The sequence below is a fragment of the Cyprinodon variegatus genome, unplaced genomic scaffold (genome assembly GCF_000732505.1).
Source record: "Cyprinodon variegatus isolate N-32 unplaced genomic scaffold, C_variegatus-1.0 Scaffold256, whole genome shotgun sequence".
NCBI lineage: Eukaryota > Metazoa > Chordata > Actinopteri > Cyprinodontiformes > Cyprinodontidae > Cyprinodon > Cyprinodon variegatus.
The window spans coordinates 435,362-458,060 of record NW_015150709.1 but is presented as its reverse complement, the minus strand read 5'-3'; the positions used below and the strand labels follow the sequence as shown (position 1 = coordinate 458,060).

The window sequence follows — 22,699 nt, the reverse complement described above, 5'->3', positions numbered from 1 at the left end:
AGTTTTTTAAGGGTAGTGGAAACGGGGTAATAGAGGGGCAGTGTAAATGGAAAATAAAAAAAAGGAACCTCAAGGATTTCAGTTAAAAATCGTAGAGGCGATTCAATATTAATAACAACAAGAATATGAACAGAAAAACTGTGAAACCTATGTTTTCATCTCATATAGCCCTTTTTCACAGCAGTGCATCTTTATTTACATACTTTTTTCCTCTTTAATTTAGGAAAACCAATGTAAAACAGATCATGTCCTGAAGACCCAGCTCTAAAAAGTTCTGACCCAACCCTTAAAGATACTAAACAATCAAATTTTTTACACTGAAAGGCAGGAAACAAATCTGCACCATATCTTGTAAATTGTTTGGTGCAAACCTTCATAATTTTTTTTTTCATTATCTGTTCTACTTTGTGTTTTCTATATAATGCCAATAAAACCCTGAGGGGTAAGTAGCTGTAACTTGATAAAATGTGAAAAGGTTCTTATGGTATAAGCAGTGTTGCAAGGTTTAAAACCACAAAGTGAACCAGCTTAATCAGAAGATGAAGCCTCAGAATATGGCAGAAGGCTGCTGACACTGCGCCGGGGCCTGCTGCAGGTTTCTTACAGTTAAAGGGGAGTTTTCCTTTCCACTGTTGCTACGTGCATGCTTGGTATGAAGGACTGCAGCAAAGTCAACAACACAGGGTAAGGCAGTTGTCAACTGTTGCTACCTGCTCATCCAGGAGTAGTGAATTCTGCAAGTCAATGCAATCTGCTTGATTTCCTTAGAAAAAACTCAACCCAACTTCATTGTTTGAAAACTAAGATCAGTTTTGCATATTTGCAATTTATTTATTTTTTTTGGTAAAATGTCTGGACACTACTACACAGAGAATCAGCGTTTCATTTTTGTCTTCTGTTTGACGACAGCAATATCCTCATTTTGGCCGAAAGAGCAGGTTGTGTGAGAGAGGAGTAAAAGAGGGCATCTATGTTAAGACAAACAAACCACTAAACAGAGAAGCCGGCCTCTGGTTTCATCTCTCTGACAACTGCAGCCCTGAATCATTTCCCTAGGTGCGTTTTCAGCAGTTTACACCTTGGGACTACAGACTAAAAACAACTCACACAGCATCCTAAGAGACACATTTGAAGCGTTTGGTGACAAAGACCCGAATACACTCTCCACATTGTCCTATTAGTGACCCTAAACGTCTAATTAGATACCTTAAAAGGCCCTGTTAGCCTTGTTAATAGGTTTCTCCTTCCAGCCATTTCCAGAGTTGAAAAGACCTTATAGATGAGAGGCGAAATGTCTTAAAATAACTACAGGCGAGTTCCAGTTGACTTACATCAAAACTCTGAAATAAACTATTAAAAAAAATTGGATGGGTTTTTGGTATACCTTAAATGCCAGAAGTTGAATTTTATTCTTCAGGCAAAACATTTAAGTTATCAGATGTAATTACATCCTCAAGCTGTAACACCAGGAGACTAACCTGCAGTTCCAGCAGGGGGCAGCATAAAGCTTTCCTGGATCAGGCCTGTAACTAACCCATCATGAGTTATCTGCTTTAAACCCCCCAGATCCCCCAAACCAGCAACCATGACACACACATTTTCATCTTGCTATATGTAGTGAGGACCACGTGTTGACAGTTGCTGACATTCAGTCACTTTTAAACCCTTTCTATGTCCTAACTTCAAACCTAACCATTAACAATGCAAACCTGACCCTAAGTTAAACTCACACCTTAGTCCTAAACCTCATCATTAGCAGAAAAGGAAACGAGGACCAGCAAAATTCCTTCTGTGGTACAAACAGTCCTCACTCTGATGGTGAAAATGGAAAAAAAAACGTCCCCACTCTGATGCCAAAACAGGAGCACAAACACACACATATCATTCGAGACCCAAGTGATTAATTTACGGCTGCTGAACAGCGACCCTACGGGGCCAAGAGTCACAAGGTGTCTGATTTCATCCAAATGAAACAGATTCTACACATTTTAAGCAGAAACTGTGAAAGAAATGTGGTTAAAAAATAGACAAAAAGGTGATGGATGCGGTTGGATGATAAAAAGGCATGTTACGATCAGATACCTGCTCTGTATATCTGCTTTGGCTGACTTAAGAATATACTGTATGGCACAAAACGGCAGGTAAACATCTGAATCTAAAACCCTCTGGGCCCCTGGCCGTGTTATGGAGCCAACACTAACTCCATAATGGTTACCACATTTTGTTAGAGTTGATTTTTCTGACTCTCAGCCAGTTTGAGCTGATATTTGGCTCATACAGACTCGCTTTTTGTGATTAAATTGATTCAGTCAAGATAACGACCTCATTCAGTTCAGCACACAGGAACTGGTGGTGAATCTATGGCAGCCTTCATACCAAGCATGGGCTGAACTATTTCTTTTGGCCTTCGTAGATCTGTGGCATCATGAAGCCATGAGCTATTTTTCTCTGACTGGGAAGCTGCAGCCAAGAGAAGATTTGCCTCACTTAGCATAAAGCCTGAAAGCAAAAGAAAAACCACCGGCTTGATTCTTTCCGAGGCCGAAAAGATCTGCTTTCCAACCCATCTTAAATGAAAATACTTTGCCTTATTGACGCTATTTACCATTACTTGAGCTGTTTCACTTGTTTTCATATTTAAACCAAAAACTTCAAGGTACTGTTGAGGACTTTATGTGAGAGGCAAACACAAACTATGGAATATTTGGTTTTACATAGGCATTAAAAAGCTGAAATGGAGTGAAAACCTCTTCAAAGCAAAGGAAAGGTTTATGTAAATCAGGGCAGTTAAAATGTTTTGCTTTTTTGCTGCACTTTAGTGCATCAGTTAACACAAATTATGCAATACCAGAAAGAAATTACCTGAGTTCTAGCCAAAAATATTTCTAATTAATGATTATATTTGTTAAGTGTTTGAATCATCCGAAACCAAATGAGCCCCTTAGGTAAATATCTCTCCTTACTTTTTAAAATTGTGAATTTACAGTGATTATTCATGTTTTTCAATTCCTTCAGGTCCTGTAGAGCCATGAAATAACATAAACAGAACATGCAGAGCAACATGAATTATATACATTTCTGAGAATCCTTGAAAATTATCTGAAGCTCTGCAGGTCTTACAGCCTCAGCTAAGGTAAAATTTAATCATTCAACACTTTTGCTTGATCTGAATGATACAAAGAAGAGGTGTGTTAGCAGTTTCTATGATAAGCGCTGTCGAAGCAGTGCTGGCAGTAAAGAAGGTGGTAAGCAGGAGAGCATGATGCTTCCTATCAAGAGTTCACTTAGCATAGGGACCTCCTGATGCCCCTAGCCGCTGCTAGGAGTTATACACTTGACCCACGATCTTTTGCATGACGTAGGAATACGTAGGAAAAGCCCACCTCCCAGAGTTTAACAGAAATTATTTTTTTCCTCTATATTTAAACTGAAAAGCTTTAGCCATTCTCGACATTTGTTAACTTCTGTGTTTTGTAGTTCTTTTGCTGAAGTCTGTAGACCCAGTTTGACTACCACCATCCATGTATGTTTCGGTCTGTTAAGACATCAGTATAGCTGAAGGCTTTCCGGATTTGGCACCGCAGTTTGGAGGAACTGGTGTTCTTATTGTTGATGATGCCACATAAAGTTAAAGGACGAAAGCTAGGAACAGGAGGTAGGAGCTCGGAATCACAGGTCTAAGACCAGAGTTACAACAGACTACTATCCTCTGAGGCCTTTTTTTCTCATACACTTTGTAGAATTTTTTTCTATTACAACCCTCAGCCATTTTTAAAGAACCGCAGTGAAAAAGGTGAGCTTCAATGACTGGCTGAAACCGTAGCTCACCACAAATATGCGCTTGAAAGTGTGCATGCACAGAAAAAGATAAGTAACTGGGGAAAAGCAGGTAGGATGGCCTTACGTAAACATATCAGCAGAATGATTGAAAATTAGGTGGACCACTTATTTTCATGATCCACCCGAAAAAAGAGAATCCTTCACTACATCTTTAAGACTTTAAGACTACATTTTTTGATGTAGAATGTGTCTGAATTCCCTTAATTTACCAAAACTGAGTGGGTCCCATTTCCTGGGTCCCAGTGTCTCATTGGCAATTATTAGAAACACCTGATGGCAGTTATTGAAGCTGCCACCTAATTACAACCAAATATTAGAGTTAAAGCTACAGTGTGTAATAATTACAGGGATATACAGTCAGAAATGTAATATATTATACATAACTATGTTATTTATCATCATCTACGAGCTCAGCCTCTTAACCTTAATATTTGCGTTGCCTTAGAATTCGTTATTTATAATTACATAGGAGCGGGTCTCGCAGCAATGGAGGCAGACATCTTTGCTCTACGGCAGCGCAGAGCCAACAAACTAGCGATTGCGAGCTCGCCAAAACGTCACAACGATGTAGAAAAAATAACGGGTATATTTATTATCTTAAGTCTACATGAAATCTATACCCTACACAGACTAATGAAATACTATCTGTAAAATTATCTATGTAAACAAACCTCATCACTTGAGAAGGTAGGTGATGCGGACGTCGTGGAAGACATTTTGTCCCGTAACGCTCGCCATACTATTGGGGGGAAGAAGCGGTGGGGGGGGAGATGTTCATGTTGCTGCAGTCTGCAGTCTGACCGCTAGATGTCACTAAAAGTTACACACTGTAGCTTTAAGGGGCGACTGCTTTTTCACATTTGGCCAGGTTGATTTATTAAAAATCTTTTGTTCTTTTAAGGCCGGCGTCGTGCGAGAATCTTTCAATCGGGCCGACTTTCAGCTTGATCGTGAGTCGTGGAATGTACAGGGGATTACGAGCGGCGATTAGCCTCTCACGACCACCTCCCGATCAGGAATCAAGATGTCGGGAGAAAATCAAACATGTTTGATTTTCTCCCGACCGTCGCGGGCAAATCGCTCAGGGCGCATCCGCAAAGAAGGATTCTTCTTTTTCTTCTTCCTCTCAGATGTAAACACAGCAGAGTGGCAGGGATGCAATGAGTGAAATGCAGTTCTGTCTCTTAAATTGACAGACTGTAGTAGCCACGTTTGTTTAGCCATGTCTTTTTTCAAATACGTCGTCGCCTTTTCTTTTTAGGACTTCCAGCACAAAATTGCACAAATTGACAAGGCAGCGCGTTTCACTATAGTGAGCTTAATATCCCCCTTCTATTTATTTGGCTTCAGGATAGAGAGCTACAGAGCAGCTCCATCTCACTGCGGAGCTGAGTCCGACGTGGTTTTTAGTCATACAGTGTGAGCAGGTAGATCGCTTCAGAGCGTCGGGCCGAACATAAATCGTGAGCTGTGAGCAGCAACTGAGTGCAACGATTGAAAAAAAAATCACACAGTGTACGCCCGGCTTTGGTGCAGTGATTCCCAGGGGTACTCGTACCCCTAGTGGTCCGCAAGCGCATTGCAAGGGATACATGAAAATATTTTATTTCCTAGGCAATAAGATAGTGTTGGGATCTGTTTTTCTTTGTAAGGAACCAATTAAAATTTAATACATGCTTTTATCAACCAAATAGTAAGTTCTTCTTATATGTTTGAGTTCCCTTTTAGCTTTGGCACACGTCAAACTGGATGTAGAAAACAGCCTGGGATCAGCTGTTTTTTTCACATTGAGCTATTGGAGCTCATTAAAGCAGCTTATGTGTCTTGATAAAAAAAAACGACAACTAAGTAAGTCAGTCTAATTAAAATTTTTGTTCTCTTTTTTATTCCCAATTCATGAAGTTTAAATATAATAAGGGAGTTACTCTGAGGAGCTCCAGTTTTATAACTAAAGGTTTATAATATGATTTTATTTTGTATTTATTTTGATGCCTTAGTAACTTCCAGGCAACATACTTGTTGGTGTTGCTTTTTATTTGAGATGGAAAGATTTAAATGCCTAAGAATTAAAAGCTTAAGTTAAAAGATTAAGTAAAAATAATGTATATAAATAATGTGTTCAGCATAATTTTGACTGAGGGGTTTTCTCATGTTAAGACAAAATGCCCAAAGGGGCACACAAGTCATAAAAGTTTGTGAAACACTGCTTTAATGAATGAAATCAACATTTCTTAACCACATTCTGTAATTTCTCAGATTACCTTTGACATAAACATGAGATTGATGATTTCTACATTAGAAACACTTTGTTTTCAGATTGACTCTGTTCAACCCTATTGGAACAAGTTTTGATTCTGCAAACATCTCAGGATTACTGCACACCCCATTTATCTTTACTGGAAAGCTCACATGACATCATCTGTTTTTGCTCTTCTATTTTGGGATTAGGAGAGGAGCGGCAGTAAATCCAAAAATTGTCCCAAGGCTCAACTTCAGTTGTTTTTCCTTCAAATTAAACTGCAACACTGTTGATAAAAGTGAAAAGTCGAAGGTCAGATGAGTTAAACGGCATTTAACTCTGAACATAATGGAAAAGAACGCCACAGTGAAACTCAGCTGCTCAGTCATCCGGAGACAGATTTGTCCCAGATGTCCTCATGAATCACCACTGCTCATAATCAGCAGCGTTTGCTCTAATAACAGAGACCCTGACTGAGCTGTCTGTGTTTGAGAGGATTTAGATATTTAAATATGACACATTGCATTCTTTTTATCTGTAAATATTTGTCTTTATAGTTGCATATCTTTGTCTAATGGGGGGTAAAAAATTTTACAGCTCTGTTAAAATGTTATTGGATCAATTATTTATGCAAACATACCAGGTTTTTATACTCACTGTAAGAGCTTTTCTGTTCATCTGGTGTTGAACTAGGAAAGAGCACTTTGGTGGTGGGACTCCCATTGGGCATGTCTATGTCCAGCCTGGGGAGGGAGATGGCATTCTTGATGATGGGAGAAACAGCAGGAGGCGGCGGGGACAGATCCTTTGCTCCCTCTCGGGGTCGGTTGTCTGAGCCTCGCCTGATGTGACGAAGCGTCCTGGAGAAGAAGGCGCCGATCTTGTTGTCAGGTGAGGAGACCGAATCCGTCTCCCCATTGTTCCCATTGGACGTCCCACCGTGGTTGCTCAGAAAGGAGGTGTCCCCAAAGACATCACCTCCACGTCCAACGTGCATGGTGTGGCGGAAGTCTCCCAGGGGAGGGCTGATCATGTCCACCGTCAGGTCCCCTTTATAACGCCGCCTGCTGTGGGAGTGTGAGACCAGCCCTTTAAGGCCTGACAGCTTCTCCTGGAGATTCATGATCACAAAGCCTGAACGAAGTAAAATCCAATTAATATATCGTCAAAATGTTTCTCTGATCCCAAACAGAGCTCCAAAATCAAGGCTTGGAAACTTTGCACTTTTTTTTTTTCAAGATTAAAAGGCAGTTCCAGATTTTCACTGGATTATTAACTCTGTGTGTTATGTACAAGCTAAACTCTGTCCCACGCTTTGTGGCTTGATTGTTTGCATCACTGAACAGATTAAAGAGGCAGAAATTGAGGAGAGCACGATGCAGTTGGGTTCCTGGATGCAGTCGATCCTATTGGAGAGCGGTCGGGCTCAGCGGATCGATCCAGGCTTCGGCTTTGTTGTCAGCAGCTTAGAAACAGACCTGTGTCCAGCTGAATTGGCTCTGATGTTTCACTGTGGCGACATCTATTACTAAAAAACAGAAAGAAATGTGTGTTAAATCTTGAAGCTCAGGATTTGTTTTATTTAGTGTTAGAATAATGGGAGCAAATAACATTTACAGTAATAAACTGATATTCAACAAAACTTTATAATAATAAAAGTTGTTGAAAAATTGACTATTTTTCTCCTTAAATCTTTCCCAGAGGTTTTTAGGATTCCACGTTCCATGTGTCCGCTGGTGTGGAACCAGCTAAATATAGACCCCGGTCCCTCCTATGTGGAGCAAACCAGAAGCTGCCTCTGATCCAAAAAAAGGGCGGACTTTCTTCTCCCATTCTTCCTGTTGTGTCTAACATGTCGGCTGTACAGAGTTCACATTTTACCGAGGGGACTTTCAGAAGTTTAAACTGGCGGACCAGGCCTCTTTCAACACATGAAGATTTGCTTAGAAACAGGCAAAGTTAGATAGCAGGAGATGATAAAAGATTCCTGATTAGAATTGTTGCTGCTGTTCAGTCCTTATGTCAGATTACAGAAACACCCAAAACAGCCTAATGTTGGGAGGATAGAGCCAAAAAAAATCGCTGTAGGATTGTGGTTTATTGATATAGTGGTTTATTGATGTAGTGATTTACATCTGATAAATCTGATGCCTTTATTCTCCTTTTAACTTTTTTATGTGTATCTCAAATGAGTCCGTTCTTCATGCGTGTTAGGGGAACTTTGGTTGGTTTATACAAATTCACAACTAAAGCACTTCGTACTAACAATCAAATCAGTGTCCTTTTTATCTGAGTGTTTCTGCATTGCTGCAGTTTTACATTGCTATGTAAAAACACTGGAACGCCAGGCCATCTAGTAATTATTTGCAAAAATGGAAGAAAAAGTGTATATATCAATCACCAAAAGATAACCAATCCCCTTAATGTTTGCAATAGTTACTTGTTTGAGTTTTAAATTGTATATTTTTTAATTTTCTGCTTCAGCTGGCTGCATTTTGTACTAGATTAATGGTATAAATGGAGCAAAATCAGGCAATAAAATTGCGGCTGTTGATCCATCCAACAATTTTCTCCCGCGCCTGTCAAGGGTTATGGGGGGCTGGTGCCTATCTCTCAGTCTATGTGCAAGAGGCAGGGTACACCCTGGAAAGGTCACCAGTCTGTTGCAGCGCAACACAGACACGCAACCATGCACACACAAACTCAAATCTAAGGACGATTTAGAGAAGCTAATCAACCTTAACAGTCATGTTTTTGGAATGTGGGAGAAGCTGGAGTACCAGGAGAGAACCCACGCATGCTTAGGGAGAGCATGCAAACTCCATGCAGACAGACCCTGTTATAGGAATCGAAAACAGAACGCAGCCCATGCAGCTATCAATTTCAGATGAATATACTAGAGTTACATTCTGTCTTGACTAACAGGGGATCTTCCAGCAGCCGTTTTTATGTTTGCATGATTCGTTTCAAACTCTTGATGGCTTGATGGGGATGAGACCTCATTACAGATGGGAGGCAAAGCGAGCTCAGCCCAAGGCAGCACCTGCAGCTCATTGAGAAGTGTGGAAACAACTTATTCTTTTAGGGCCTTTAAGTCTTTAGTAAAACCATAAAAAAACAATGCTAGATTTATCACTTATTTTTCAAAAAAAGGTATTGCCAGATTGATCTTAATAGTTGGAAGTTGCTACTAAGACTGTGAGGGAAACACATTTAAATGTATTAGACTTGTTTTGTGGAACTAGCACAAACTATCATGATTTAGGTTTTGTAGATTATTAAATATTAAATATCTAAACCAGTTCACCCTGTGGAAAAAAAAAACAGTCCACACATGAACCACAAAGTATTTGAAATATTTTTCAGTGACTACTTGACATCTAAAATGGCTTCTTTTCTAACTTCCAGTAGATGCTATCTGCTGTAAACAGGAAAAATCAGGCAGATTTATTTCTGTTTGTTGCTTTTCACTTTAAGTTCTTCACTTAAACAGTACTTACAGCTATAAAACATGTTTTTCATTGCTTTAATGAAAAATATATTTTTTGCAGATGTTTGAGTAAAATTTTTACATCCTTAAGGTAACAAAGGGTCTAGCACCCACCGTCCCCTGGTTATATTGTAGTATTACCATAGTTAATCTATCTATACTAACCATACTGACTTCTGTAGATAAAATTATTCCACTTTTTTTCCCATACCAAAACTAAATTAGTCTATTTGATATTTTTTGTATTCCAGAAGAGCAATTGAAATTATCATGGTAGAAAGAGGGTGTGAGCATGTTGAACAGTGGAAAGAGGTGGTACAATAACTCGTTGCGCTGCTTTTAATGCAAAGAAGGGGAACAGAGCGCACCACTTTAAAAATGAAGGAAGAAGCAGAAGTTTGTTATCACAACTGGTCACTACTGATGGCGAGCTGCCCTGTGTTATTTATGTATGTTAATCAATTTATTTGATTTGGATTGGGCTCATCCTTGTGATACATGTTTGGTTCATGCACAGCTAAAAAAAAAAACAAATAGGGCTATGATTTCTCTTTTTTTATTATTATTTTTTTTTTAGTAAAGATTAGAACCCAAAATGTCACACAATCCAATTTAATCAACAAAAAGTAAATCAAGACCACTGGTTACAGCTTACAGGAGAAAAAGATTTAGATAAAATATTGCAGAATGATTGAAAAATCCTTGTAAGGTGCTAATCTGGTACCGTGGTTCTCCAGTGATCATTACGGGTCCGTCTAAAGATGTTTTAGAGCTGATTGGTGACCTTTAGTTTATGTCTTCAGACAGTTAGTTATTATAAGTTGCTTTGCTGATTTATGGTTGTGATTTATGAGCACAGACTTCCAGGCTTAGTTGTGCTTTTTAACTACTTAGTTTGGAAATATGTAGTTACTGATGAATCAGTAACAGGAAACTTAATAAGACAAGATCTGCATGATCTGAGAATGATGGAGGAAGAGATAACCACCTGTTTAATGTTAATTTATTCTGTCTATTTTTCTTCTTTCAAATATTGTAGTAATTAGGATTTTTGTATTTATCAAGTGAGACAATAATAAGTATGATGAGATTATACTGAGATAACCCAAATATCTAATCTAAAAATAACCTACTTCCAATGGCTGTGTGAAACATACATTTTATTTTAACATTAATTTCTGATGTTTTTGGAAGCAGTTGATTATATTATGTCTCTGATGGAAAAAACTGTTAAAGAGAAGAAAAATAAATTGCAGGAGTAATTCAGGCAAAGGTCAGAAGAGGGCTAAAAAGAAAAGGACCCCAGTAACCAGCCAGATACACTGGGTTTAATCAGCCTGTCCAATAATGAAAGACAAAAAACAAAGGAGCAGGTTAAATTTCAGGAAGTAGAGGAGCTGTGCATATAGCCTATTATATATAGCCCATGTATTTGTTGAACTTTTTTAAGAGATGGGGAAACTCTGTATCCACAGACAGTCACAGGCATAGCCTAAATGTTGGATAAATATTTGTATTTACTTTTCAGTTTTTTTTTTGCCTCATATCAATCTCCACTTAGGGGACGGCGGAGCTCTTTAGTCCTGGTATCCACCCTTGAATCCTCCATTTCCACCCCCAACACCTTTCCCCCAACCCAGAGACACAATTGTAGTTTTCTAATAATAACACCATTGATTTAATAACTTTATTAACCTTAGGAAATACTAACATAGAGGAGAGGTATTGCTGGCTTTACACTTGATATTTGTTGTTTAAATATTAATAAATATGTTAATATAAATGAAGCCACTGTCCCAGTTTCTTAATATAATCTTGATGAGATATATTTCTGTTTACCAGCTGGAAATTTCCCCAGATTAAATAAAAATGCACTCTGTTTCTGTTTAAAAGCTTTTCGCAGCAGCAGCTAAATAGCCTCCCACACATGCAAAGCCTTGTCTGGCTTCATTAATGACCTGCTATGGGTCATGACAGCGAGGATTGCATCAGGTCCAAGGCAGCCCCTCTAATTTGCCGCTAACCGCAGTCCTGGGCCCTACGCTCCACTTCTCCTGGCAGCCGTTTTAAGAGGGACGTCGGGGAGCAGAAGGAGAAGAAACATACTGAATACTGTGCCTGAACCATAGTTAGGGTCAGAGAGGAATGTAGGGGAAGGGTATACTGAGGTGTGATCTTCAGTCTGAAACATCAAGGGCCTCAGGGACCCTGGGAATGTTCCCATAAACTTTACTGGATCAACAAGCAACTTTTCTTATTAGAAAAAAAGTATTTTTCTATTCTTTTAATTTAAAACTTGCATCCTAATGTACTCATGGAATAAACAGGCAGGATTTCTGATTAATCCTATTAAAAGACCTTCAGCTACGGCACAGCAGGAATAACTCCTCTCATGAGGTAGAAGAAGAAGTTAAATGAGCGACATATCCAGTCTTCTTCTTTCCTCCTTTCTGAGCTGTTTCCTTCATCTATGCTACACAAAGCCATAAATATTTTACTGAAAATGCCCTGAAATATATAAAAAAATGTTTTAGATTTAAAAATTAGTACATTTAACATTTCAATCTCAAAGACAGCTTGTCTGTCTTTGTATTAGATATAAGAAAAGTAGGGGGTGGTTTGACAGCAGGAACCTGGATTATCCCCTAATCTTGAGTCTTTCCCATTATCCCTGTAGACAGAGCATGTTGGCTACCATCTTGGTCCTCCTTCTCACCATTACAGGTTTCTGTCAGACAAACACTCAAAGATCAAACCTACTTGAATAATGTTGTTGGTTTAAAGAACGGTTGGCACAAAACAAAGGAAAATCCGACTGAATAGGAAAAAAGTCTAAATGTAAATAATTTTAAAGATGAGAAAATTAAAACTTTACGTTTTAGAGTTAAAGCCAAACTATCACAAGCTGGCAAAGTTTTTCTACTTTCTTTATTTATTTTGTGGCTGACAGACATAAACACTAAATGACAACATAATGTGAATTTTTTTGACATGATATTGGGTCACATTTTTTTTTATTAATAACATAACAACAAACAGATACAAACTATTAAATAAGAAACTAATTATTTTCTTGACCACTTCCAATTTAACCCAGTTGAAAAAATGAAGATTTTTCTTCTTTTTTTTTTTTTTTTCCCCAATACTGATTAACACATTATTACGCATGGCAGTGGCAGAATGAGACTGTGGTCCTTTTTCAGAGAAGCCAAATTATAGGACAGATTTGATAAACCAGGGAATCTGGGGATCTTTCTTAAAACTTGTATATTTTCACTGCTGTTGATCAGTTGTCCAACCAGGAAACAAAAAGGATAGATATAATTTTCCTCAGTCTTGTGTTGAAAAAGCTAATTTTCAAACTAACACATATTTCAAGTTAATCTTTATATCTAAAAGCAAAAAATATTTATTAATTTAAATGAAGTAAAGAAGTAATCTAAAGATCTAAAAAAAAAAAAAAAGCTTTTGTCCGGTTTTTCTCTCTTATTTGTAAGCTCTTATTTCAGAGACCCAGACCAACGTTCCTGTGTCATATGGTCTACTTGAGATGGTTTAGTTAGAAGTAAACCAGAGTAACCACAGTCTAAAAGGAGCCGTGTGTGCTGAGTTTGCATGAAGGCATTCCAGAGCAGAGCATCATTCAGTGGAGTGCGACCCTCCGCCACCATCAGAACAGATTGAAACCATGTTTGGGATCTTTCTGTTCTCTATATCAAACTCATTAACTCTCTCTCTTTGCCATCCTTTCCCATTAAATATGTCTTCAGTATTTCTTCTAACATATTCAATGAAAACACGTATGTATCTCTGCAGGTTTTCCATCTAGGTATGCTAATGTTTTCATAATCTAATGCAGGTCCTCCCCTCCCTCCATCTCCTCTGTTACTCACTAACCAGGTGAACAAACATACATGATAAGGCTATGCTTTTCAGGGCCACAACTTCACTCTCACTTAAGTTCCTATTTTCACCATTCTAACTCGGTCTGAATCCAAGATAAACAGGGCTACACTTCCTCCTCAGCCGAAAAAACGCTCACATGCCTCCAAAAAGTATCCAAACCCTGTACTGCTTTAATTCCTGTGCTTGCTGGAGCTGGAAGCCCTATTTTTCCTTGCCTTATTTTTTATTCTTTCTTGCATGTTACAGTTCTAGGGTTTTAGTTCTCTCTCCTGTTTAAAAATTAAGGAAAGTTTAGGGGAACACATGGCGTACTGGTAGAGCTGGTGGCTCAAACGCTTATAGTTTGATTCAGCTGTCTTTCTACTGTAAATAAAGCCAAGTAATCTTTTTTAAAAAGTGATAATTATAAACTCTTAAATTTCCATCAGGATATGCTCTGGGCCCCAGGAAGAAGAAAAAGAAATGACTGAATGACTGAGTTCTTTCAGCTGCCACTCAGTCGCCTCAGCAAAGCATTACAACTTTCACACAGACTTGGCAAAGTCTCCTCTGACACATCCAGGTCTCGAACCTAGGATCAAAGATGTAAACTTAGCTTGCTATACCACAGAGGTATGGAGCCTTTTACACAGATAAACCCAATGAAATACAGTGTAAATGATCACATTTAGAAGGTATGTAAGTATGAAGAAATACCATTATAAAACATGGCAGTAGCAGCATCATGCTGTGGGGACATAAAATCCAAACAAAATTTAAAATAACTTGCAGTATCAAGAAAATGTAAAAATCCTGAAGAGTGCTGAAAAGGTATTGTTTGATTTCTTAAACAACTTTCTGCAATACTTAGGGGAACCACAGAATATATCCAATTCTGATCATTTTTTCTTAGAAAAATGCATCTAAATGTTGAAAGTAATATTTAAATCCTCTTTTTCTATCAGATTTATTTTTAGTTGGCCACTAAACTTCTGATACAATCATTTCAAACTTATGTTACCAGAACAACCCCAATCTGTTTGAAGAGGAACATTGAACCTTTCAAGTAAAGTCTAAAATGTTCAGTAAATCTTGGATGTCTTTTAATCCATGTTGACTAAAAAAATCTGCGGCAAGGTTATATGTGTCTTGACATCTTTTGTTCTTGAAATCTTCCTGGTTGCAAGTAAACTCAATATTGCTAGAAATCTTTGGATAATAAAAGAGAACTATTAAAAAAAACTGAATAAATTATCAGTAACCAGACTTATCAGACAAAGTAAGTAATTTTGTTAGTGGATCGTGTACAAGTCTCAATTGTATCCACATAATCTGTCATAAGGAACTTGTAAGGGTTTCACTGCACCACACTGTAGTGATCAACAACTGTTGGTTGCACCACTAAAGCTATATGAGCCAGTCTACAGTAAATTTAGAATCATGTTAGCCCTAAATGCTGATCTGTAGATAAAAGCCTTCAGCTTATCCAAAATGCTGCAGCCACAGTTCTGATGAAAATTAAAATTATTTCTCACACATATACATTTCTCCTCTTTCAGCTTCTTTCATTGGTTTTTCTGTCAAATCATGTATAAAGCTCTAAATAACTTATCTCCATCTTGTATCAGAGATCTGATTGTACCTTGTTCTAACAGAGCAGCAAATCGCTCTCAGTCTACAGCCGGCATCCCCAAACTTGATCCTTGAGGGCCGCTGTCCTGCAGGTTTTAGAGGTTTCCTTGTTCCAGCACAGCTGATATTAATTGAAAGCTTATTAACAGGCTTCAGCTCTACTGCAATCATGATAATCAGCTGTGCTAAAGCAGGGAAACCTCTAAAACCTGCAGGACAGCGGCCCTCGAGGACCGAGTTTGGGGATGCCTGGTCTACAGGATTAGTGATTCCTAAAATCTTTAAAAGTTGAATGGGAAACAGGCTTTTTAATCAGGCTCCTCTCCTGTGGAACCAACAACCAGTTTTAGTCCATCAAGCACCCTGTCTACTTTTAAAGCTAGGCTTAAAACTCCTTTTTGATAAAGCCTATAGTCAGAATAACTCAGGTTATCAGGAGCTATTTTTCCATGCTGCTATAGACTAAGGCTGCTGGAGGACAAAGGGTCTACTTTTTATCCTTCTACTTCATTCTATGTCTATCCTCCAGTTTTGCAGTATATGTTATATCAACGCCTAACTTTATGTGATATCTTTTAATCCCTTTTGGCATGAAAACCAGCTCAGAGCTCGTCTGCTTTACTGTTTATTTCCTAGACAAAGCCATCTGTGGATCTAGTTTACTGTTACCTTTTCTAGTGTATTGTTAGTATTTATGGATCAGTTTTAAAGAAAGCAGTTTCTTACTTAAGAAACATTACTCTCACAAAGAACAATCGGATTCACATTGCTGGTCTGGTTGCTAACTGTCTGCTCGAGGCAAAAGTACTACCCTCTGTTCATGCAGATAATGCACAGTTATTAATCTGCTACCCATTCAACTGATTCCAATTTAAAATGTCCTCTTTAATATTCTTTAATTACTTGTTTGTTTTAAAAACAAAGGAAAAATCAATTATTGCTTATTTCTGGTTTATACTCACTATATTGGTCGATTTTATGTCATTATACAGTAGTGCAATGTTTTAAGTGTCAGTTTTGGTGTCTCAATATCTGTCAGAACCAAAATGTGAGTTTGAATCCCTTAAAAACATGTTGCAGCCGTTAACAGGGGGGTTGCAGGTTGTTGACAAATGATTGAACTGTGACCATTTGCTGACGGCAACGAGTGATGTCAAAGGTTTCCAAACATCACGTTGTGTGGCCAAAGAAAGAAAAAAATCCCAGTAGAGTGCTGCCGTGTGAAAACTAACACACCAGCCAGGTTCATGAATGACTGTTTTCACGTTGGCTGGCTTTATATGAGGATCCCCCCCCTCAGAGGAATGTTAGGACCTCAGGTGGAAAAACAGAAAATAGCACAGGAAATGCCTTGCTGTACTTGTTTATGTCATCAACAAGCACTGTACAATTAGTGTAAATCATGGTTGTAAGATTGGAAACATATTACATACATGTGCTAACCATCTGCTTCTGCATCCTGGAAGAGACCATGTTGGCGGTATCAAAGCATGTGCTCAAGTAAGACATAGTGGACGCCTACCAGGGGAGATTACGGGAATTATAGAGCCAGCTAAACATGAAAAAGTCAGGCAGGACACGGATCTCCAGCAAGGAGGTTTGGATTCCTCCCTGCATGATTTATTATTGGATTTTATGTAGTCATCATTACATCAGACAGGGTTTATATTGATCTCTGCATGTTTGTTTAGAGCAGGGTTCAGTGAGCATCTGTGCTGTTTCAGATAGAGGTCTATAGGGTCAGATGGCCATTGTTGGATTTGTTGTTTCCATAATCAAAACACTTAAACCAGACACTTTAACTCAGAGTAATGTCATTCACATATACGGGCGGGACATTGATGGCTTATGTTTCACAAGTTGTGTAATTACAAGGCACAACCAAAGCTCTGCTGTATACTTCCCCCCAGTTTGGCAATAAAGATGACATATTGCTGCTTCTGTTACATATAAATATGCCAGCAGGTTTAGTTAAATCTTTCAAAGTGAGACAGATTGAACATTAACAGCCATGTTTTAATATAAAACTGCTTTATCTGAACCTAAACCTAATCTGTTAGGTTTGTGATATGGAGGGGGTCTAATAATTAAACCCAACATACCAAAGCAGTGAAATCAGGTATTTTAAATGTGAATTCAAACACAAGTTTAAGACATATCCAGAAAGAAATATATTTATGCATCAATGAATTAGAGAAAATAGGATTTCAGCACCAAAAGTGAGTGAATGAATCAGGCTTTACAGGCGCATAAGCAATAAAGTTCATCTGAGTTCACATTTACCTTAAAATGAGGCAATAAAGTAGACATTAAAAAAATCTGACACTCACCTGGGAAGGAGAAAGCCAAATAAAGAAATTAAAAAAAGAATAAAAAAGAATAAATAAAAACAGCAGCGCGTCCAGGCTGGTTGTGTGCAGGTCCGGCTGGTCTGAGCGCGCCGCCGGAGCTGCTGGTCTGCTGCGCCGGAGAGCCGCGGAGGAAAGGGGCGGGACCCTGGAGAGCCGCTCCAGGAGCCTCATGCCAGCACCACGAGGAACAGAAAGCTGTTATTTTTACATCTAAACCGGACAAACAATTCCCTCTGTAAAAAGAAACTATAACTATATGCGGCTAAAATAAGTTCCTGCTTTTTAATGTAAAAATTTATTTTTGCCAGTTGGCCAAGCGCTCATCAGCAGACTTTATCAGATGAATGTCTGCTGACAGCTTGGTGTAATACTGAGGAAATATTCCACCATCATGTGGGATAATCAGGACACCCTATTGAGCCAGTGGGGTTTCCAATATTTTAGTCATAACTGCTTTCAGATTCAACAATTATTCAAATTAGAAAAAAAAGCAATTCCCTCACATTTATTTCCTATCAAAATGGCTCAAATCTCACACAGGTGAATCATATCAGGTGGACATGATGAGAATATTATAACTCAGAGGTTAAACCTTGGGCTCCTGACAGTTAAAATAAGACTAAACATTGTGTAATCCAAAGGTCTGGGTCAGCTCACTTTAACACTTTCTTTGAAATTGAATATAAAATACTTTAATCTTGTTAAAATCGAGATTTACCTTGATCCCAATGCATGCCAAATGCAAACAAAGAAAACCAGTTTATTTATGCTTGCATTTTACCAATATACTAAAAGTTTATTAGATTTCAGGATTAAATTCTTGTCTATACTCTTTTTCCTACGGTGTGGTTTTTACATCAGTTTTTTTTCCCCTATTTTCTTTAATAAAGAGTACCAAGAATATGCATTTTCTCATATTTTCTTTTTGTGTTTCATTAAAATAACAGATGATCCTAGGCTGCTTTTAGCTTATATTGCTAAACAGAGTTAGCACCACAAAAATAGGCTAATCTGTTTGGTTTTTGAACCTATAAGAAGTTCAACTTGTCTGTTCTGTTTCTCTTCCAGGCAAATTTGAATGCAATGGATTGTTATGCTAAAAAGGCTTAGTTTTAAAAGTCAGGTCTCTCTTAACTCAATCAATCAATCAATCAATCAATCAATCAATCAATCAATCAATCAATCAATCAATCTTTATTGTCAACTTAAATTTACATTGTAATCAAGATTTCAGTTTCAGTAGAAACCATACATCACATACATGGGGGGTGGACAGGGGAACGATTTGACTGAGGCCATACGTGCCAAAGAACGCTGCCTTTAGGTGCATTCTTTCGGCTGCCAGGGGCCCTGCCGTGAGGCAGTTTCCTTAGGGCGCTGACTTTATTTCTGTGGAAAAAAAAGGAGCCACGTTGGGGTGGGAGAGGGGGGAAAAAAAGCCTATTTCTCACTTTATCATTGACAGGGTACAGTTTGAGATATGAAAAAACACCTCAGCACAACAAAAGCACATATAAACACAAGACAAACATTTCAGATGAGGGTAAACATTGGCCTCCTCCTTTCATCCGATATGACTGCAGTGTGGACAAATCCTGCTAAAACTTGCACACTAAATCCTTCACTAAAACCTAAACCACTTGTTGCGCTTTAAATCAAACATTACGACCTGTAGCTGTGAACATGTACCTTTTTTTGCAATTATTTAAATGCAGAAAACACATAATTAGTCTGCTAAGAGTAGTTAGCTCTCTCCGTCATATTAAAGTCTATTTAAACTTGATCTTTTAAGGCCCCAAATTAACAAAGAATATCCAGCAACCAGCCTGTAGCTCAATATTTAGTGGTTTTCATGCATATGAGCTATAGTGCAATTTTCAGGTAAAGTTTTTATTCAAGTTCCTGATGAAACCTTGTTGCACATCTGTTGTTTTAAAGCAGTTTGTAAACACTCGATTAGGGTTTCAATGTAGAGAATAAAGACACATCTTAATGTATTACTGCTGTTATTTGGCAACACAATAATTAGAAAATCCCTCTGGTTTTTTAGCCTTCTATAAGTAGCTCCAATTAGGTGTGACATATTGTGCAGATTTAATATCCAATCAATCGAAAATCTGCAGAACCCCATTGGTATGCTTAGATCCAATAGATCCAATGTTTGTTGTAGCTGGTTTGAACAAAAAGAACAGGGCAGGGAGATACAGGAAATACATCAATGAACAATGGTAGTTAAATGGAAGAATCCCACAGTGAATACTTAAAACTAAAGAGCTTTACACAAAAGAAAACATGGAGAAGGCATAGAATGCAAATGAGAGCAATATGTTAAAAATGAAGAACAACTAAGGCAGAGGGAGAGCAGGGAGCTGAGAAGATAAAACTGATCAACAAAGGAACTGAACAGAGATGATAAAATACTTAGAGGAAAATCTAACTTCCATGACTTTAGATGAACAAAGAACGGAAGAATAAATAAAAAAGGAGCAACAGAAAACAGCAAAACTTTAGAGAATATAAATAGTGTTGAAATGATGAAACAGAGACCTAAATGAAACCTCAAACCAACAAACACCACAAAAAGGTCACATTTATGCCAAAGAGGGGATTTTCAATTGATTTAAATAATAATTGAACTTTATTATTCTCACGCTGGAGAAATTCACCTCTGCATTTAACCCGTCCCCTTGGGGAGCAGTGGGCTACCTTTGTGCCTGGGAAGCGGTGTGGAGTTAAGGGTCTTGCTTAGAGACCCAGAGTGCAGGGTGTGGGGATTGAACCAGGAGCTTGCAACCTTCTCAGAGCACAAGTGCTCTGCTCTAACCACTAGTCCAACGCTCCCCCTTCATAAAGTAAAACAGATCACGAGGAACTGCTATTAATTTATTTAGTGAATGCCTAAAACTTAAGTCACACCTTAGAGGAATACATTATCTACATATTATTTGTTGGCTGCCCAAATGGCTGCTGTTTCTCTTATTCAAACAAGAACAAGCTTGAGTGCAAATGGAAAGAGTTTCACACTAAAGTGTCCAACAGGAAAAAAACGTTTATCAACAGGAATAGATTCCCCATCCTGATCCTCAAAGGTCTGCCTGGGAATGAGCTACAGCAGCTACCTGCTTCCTGCCTGTGACACAATTGGGAAAGTGCAAAACAGAAAAACACTCCTCTGATCTGAGTCATAAGCTTTTTTTAGCTATTTGAAGAGAAATCATATTTTGTACAAAAGTATAGACATACGGAAAGTGTTGTGTTTATAGTAGATTGCTGTAGCTCCTGAAAATGGACCTTGACCATCAGGAGGATTGGGTCATTTTCTTTCATATAACAGTGATTTTGTTCACTGAAGTGCGTCTCCCTTTAGAAAGTCTCTGAAGAACCTCATCCCCGGTACATGAACTTATTGTTTGGTGACAAACAGCTGTAGAACTAAAACTGCTTTATCCGCATCTCTAATCTGTTTGTATGGTAGACAGTCCAAAAATCAGGATATGCTTTCCTTTCAAGGTCAAATGGTCCAAACCTAAGAACTTCAACTTCAAACATAAACCTGAAGTTAGCATGCTTTACACTGCAAAAATGTTCTGAAAATGAGTAAAGAGTTCTTAAAATAAAATGTATTTACCCTTAATCTGAGCAGGAAAGTAAGATGATCTGCCAATGGAATGAGCATTTTATGCTTAAAATAAGATAATTACATATTATGCACATGGAATAAGAGACAGCAGTTTTTTCTTTATTTTAAATGTAAATTATCTTATTCCACTTACTGGCTTAATTCAAGAAAAAAATGCATTCATTTTGAGAAAAAATTACTTTGTTAGATTTACATTTTGTGCACTGTATATGGCTGATTTAGTTGTTTTCTCTAAGTATGAAGCATTTAAACATGTCCACAAGTTACAATTTAGATAAATATTTTCAAAAGTATTTTTTTTTTTTATCAAATCTTATGATTTTGATATAAGTTTAGGATTAAAATGATTCTCCTTCAGAAGAGGCCTGTCAATGTGCAGCAAAAGAAATTTGCATTGGTATGAATCTGGCCAGGGTGGCCCAAACAAGCAGAATCTGTGTTTGAGACTAGGCCTGTATTTGGTCTGTGTTGTCTGCTGTTGCCACCTTTGCCCACACTCCCCCCCAAGCAGAGGGTGTTGGCAGTACTGGTCTGGTTTTACTCCATATTACCCTCCGGTTCAGTTGGCTGAGTGTGTGTACCAGATGCATCACATGACTCTATCTCTGGATCATTACCACGCTATTTCCAAACATTTAGGATCAATTGGTTACAGTAAAAAAAAAAAGAAAGTGACAAGCCAAAGTCCATTCAGCACTGTTGATCCAACTCATGGAGAAATTTGCTTTCAATAGAAGGTTTGGATATCAAAACACTATCCAAGTTATTGCTAACAGTTAATTGGTTCTTAACTGTGAAATAAATCCACAATTCACTTTAGGCATAAAACATAACCTGCAGAAAGTTATTATATGCTGTTTTTAATGCAGGCCTATATATAATTACATTAAAATTCTATGACGGTAAAGACATCCAGAAAGCAAACACACCTATTGTACCGGTATCTCAAGTTAAACATGAACTGAGCCATTAGATACCTGAAAGCAACATATCAGGCCCTGCTTACAAGTCTCTAAAGTCACTGGATGGTTTCTCTCAGTCTTCTCTACTTTCGGTTTCCCGATGTTTTACAAAACAATCAGAAAGTCCCTTTTTATTTTCTGCACAATGTCAGATTCTTTTGTCCATTTCCCTGCCACCTCCCACCATCTACCCCCAAGCCTGTATCAGCATCCCTCCACTCTCTCTACAGCACTGCAACCCAAGATAAACAACTTGTGTTCTGAAGCATGTCAGCTATTTGTTCAGAAAAGCCCACAATCTTTTGGAGGCCGTTCAGCACTGCGTCCCTGAAGGGAGGCTAGATTACAAATTTAGTGCTTTTCACAATCTGCCTCCCTCTGTTTTGTAATTTTTCTTGGTCTAAGTATATATTTGGTCTTTCTCCCTGACTCTCTCACGGCTCCATAATTTCTCACTCACCACGGTGACACTGATTTGTGGGTTTTGACACCTTACCACCTTTGAATCTGACCTTTTGTTCCTTGTGTTGTAGTAACTTTGGCCAAATGGAGCCTCTGAATTCCTCTCTTGTTTGCTAATTTGTGATTGGTGTCAAAAAATGTCATCACTTTTCTCTGATGAGCGCTCAGACTGAGAAGTAAAGTGTGAAAACATTTGGG

The 22,699-nt window shown here is 38.2% G+C and overlaps 1 protein-coding gene across 1 annotated transcript in view; it reads right to left on the bottom strand.

The window, feature by feature from the left end:
* The window catches only part of LOC107089560 (cdc42 effector protein 1-like), a 19,538-nt gene extending 1,878 nt beyond the window's left edge, over window positions 1-17,660 (bottom strand). The window contains exons 1-2 of the mRNA XM_015382430.1: window positions 17,417-17,660; window positions 6,737-7,607 (exon numbers count right to left, since the gene is read on the bottom strand). Of these exons, the coding sequence (XP_015237916.1) occupies window positions 6,737-7,202 (466 nt within the window). The 5' untranslated portion in view covers window positions 7,203-7,607; window positions 17,417-17,660. The remainder of the gene's footprint in view (window positions 1-6,736; window positions 7,608-17,416) is intronic.
* Window positions 17,661-22,699: the final 5,039 nt, after the last annotated feature.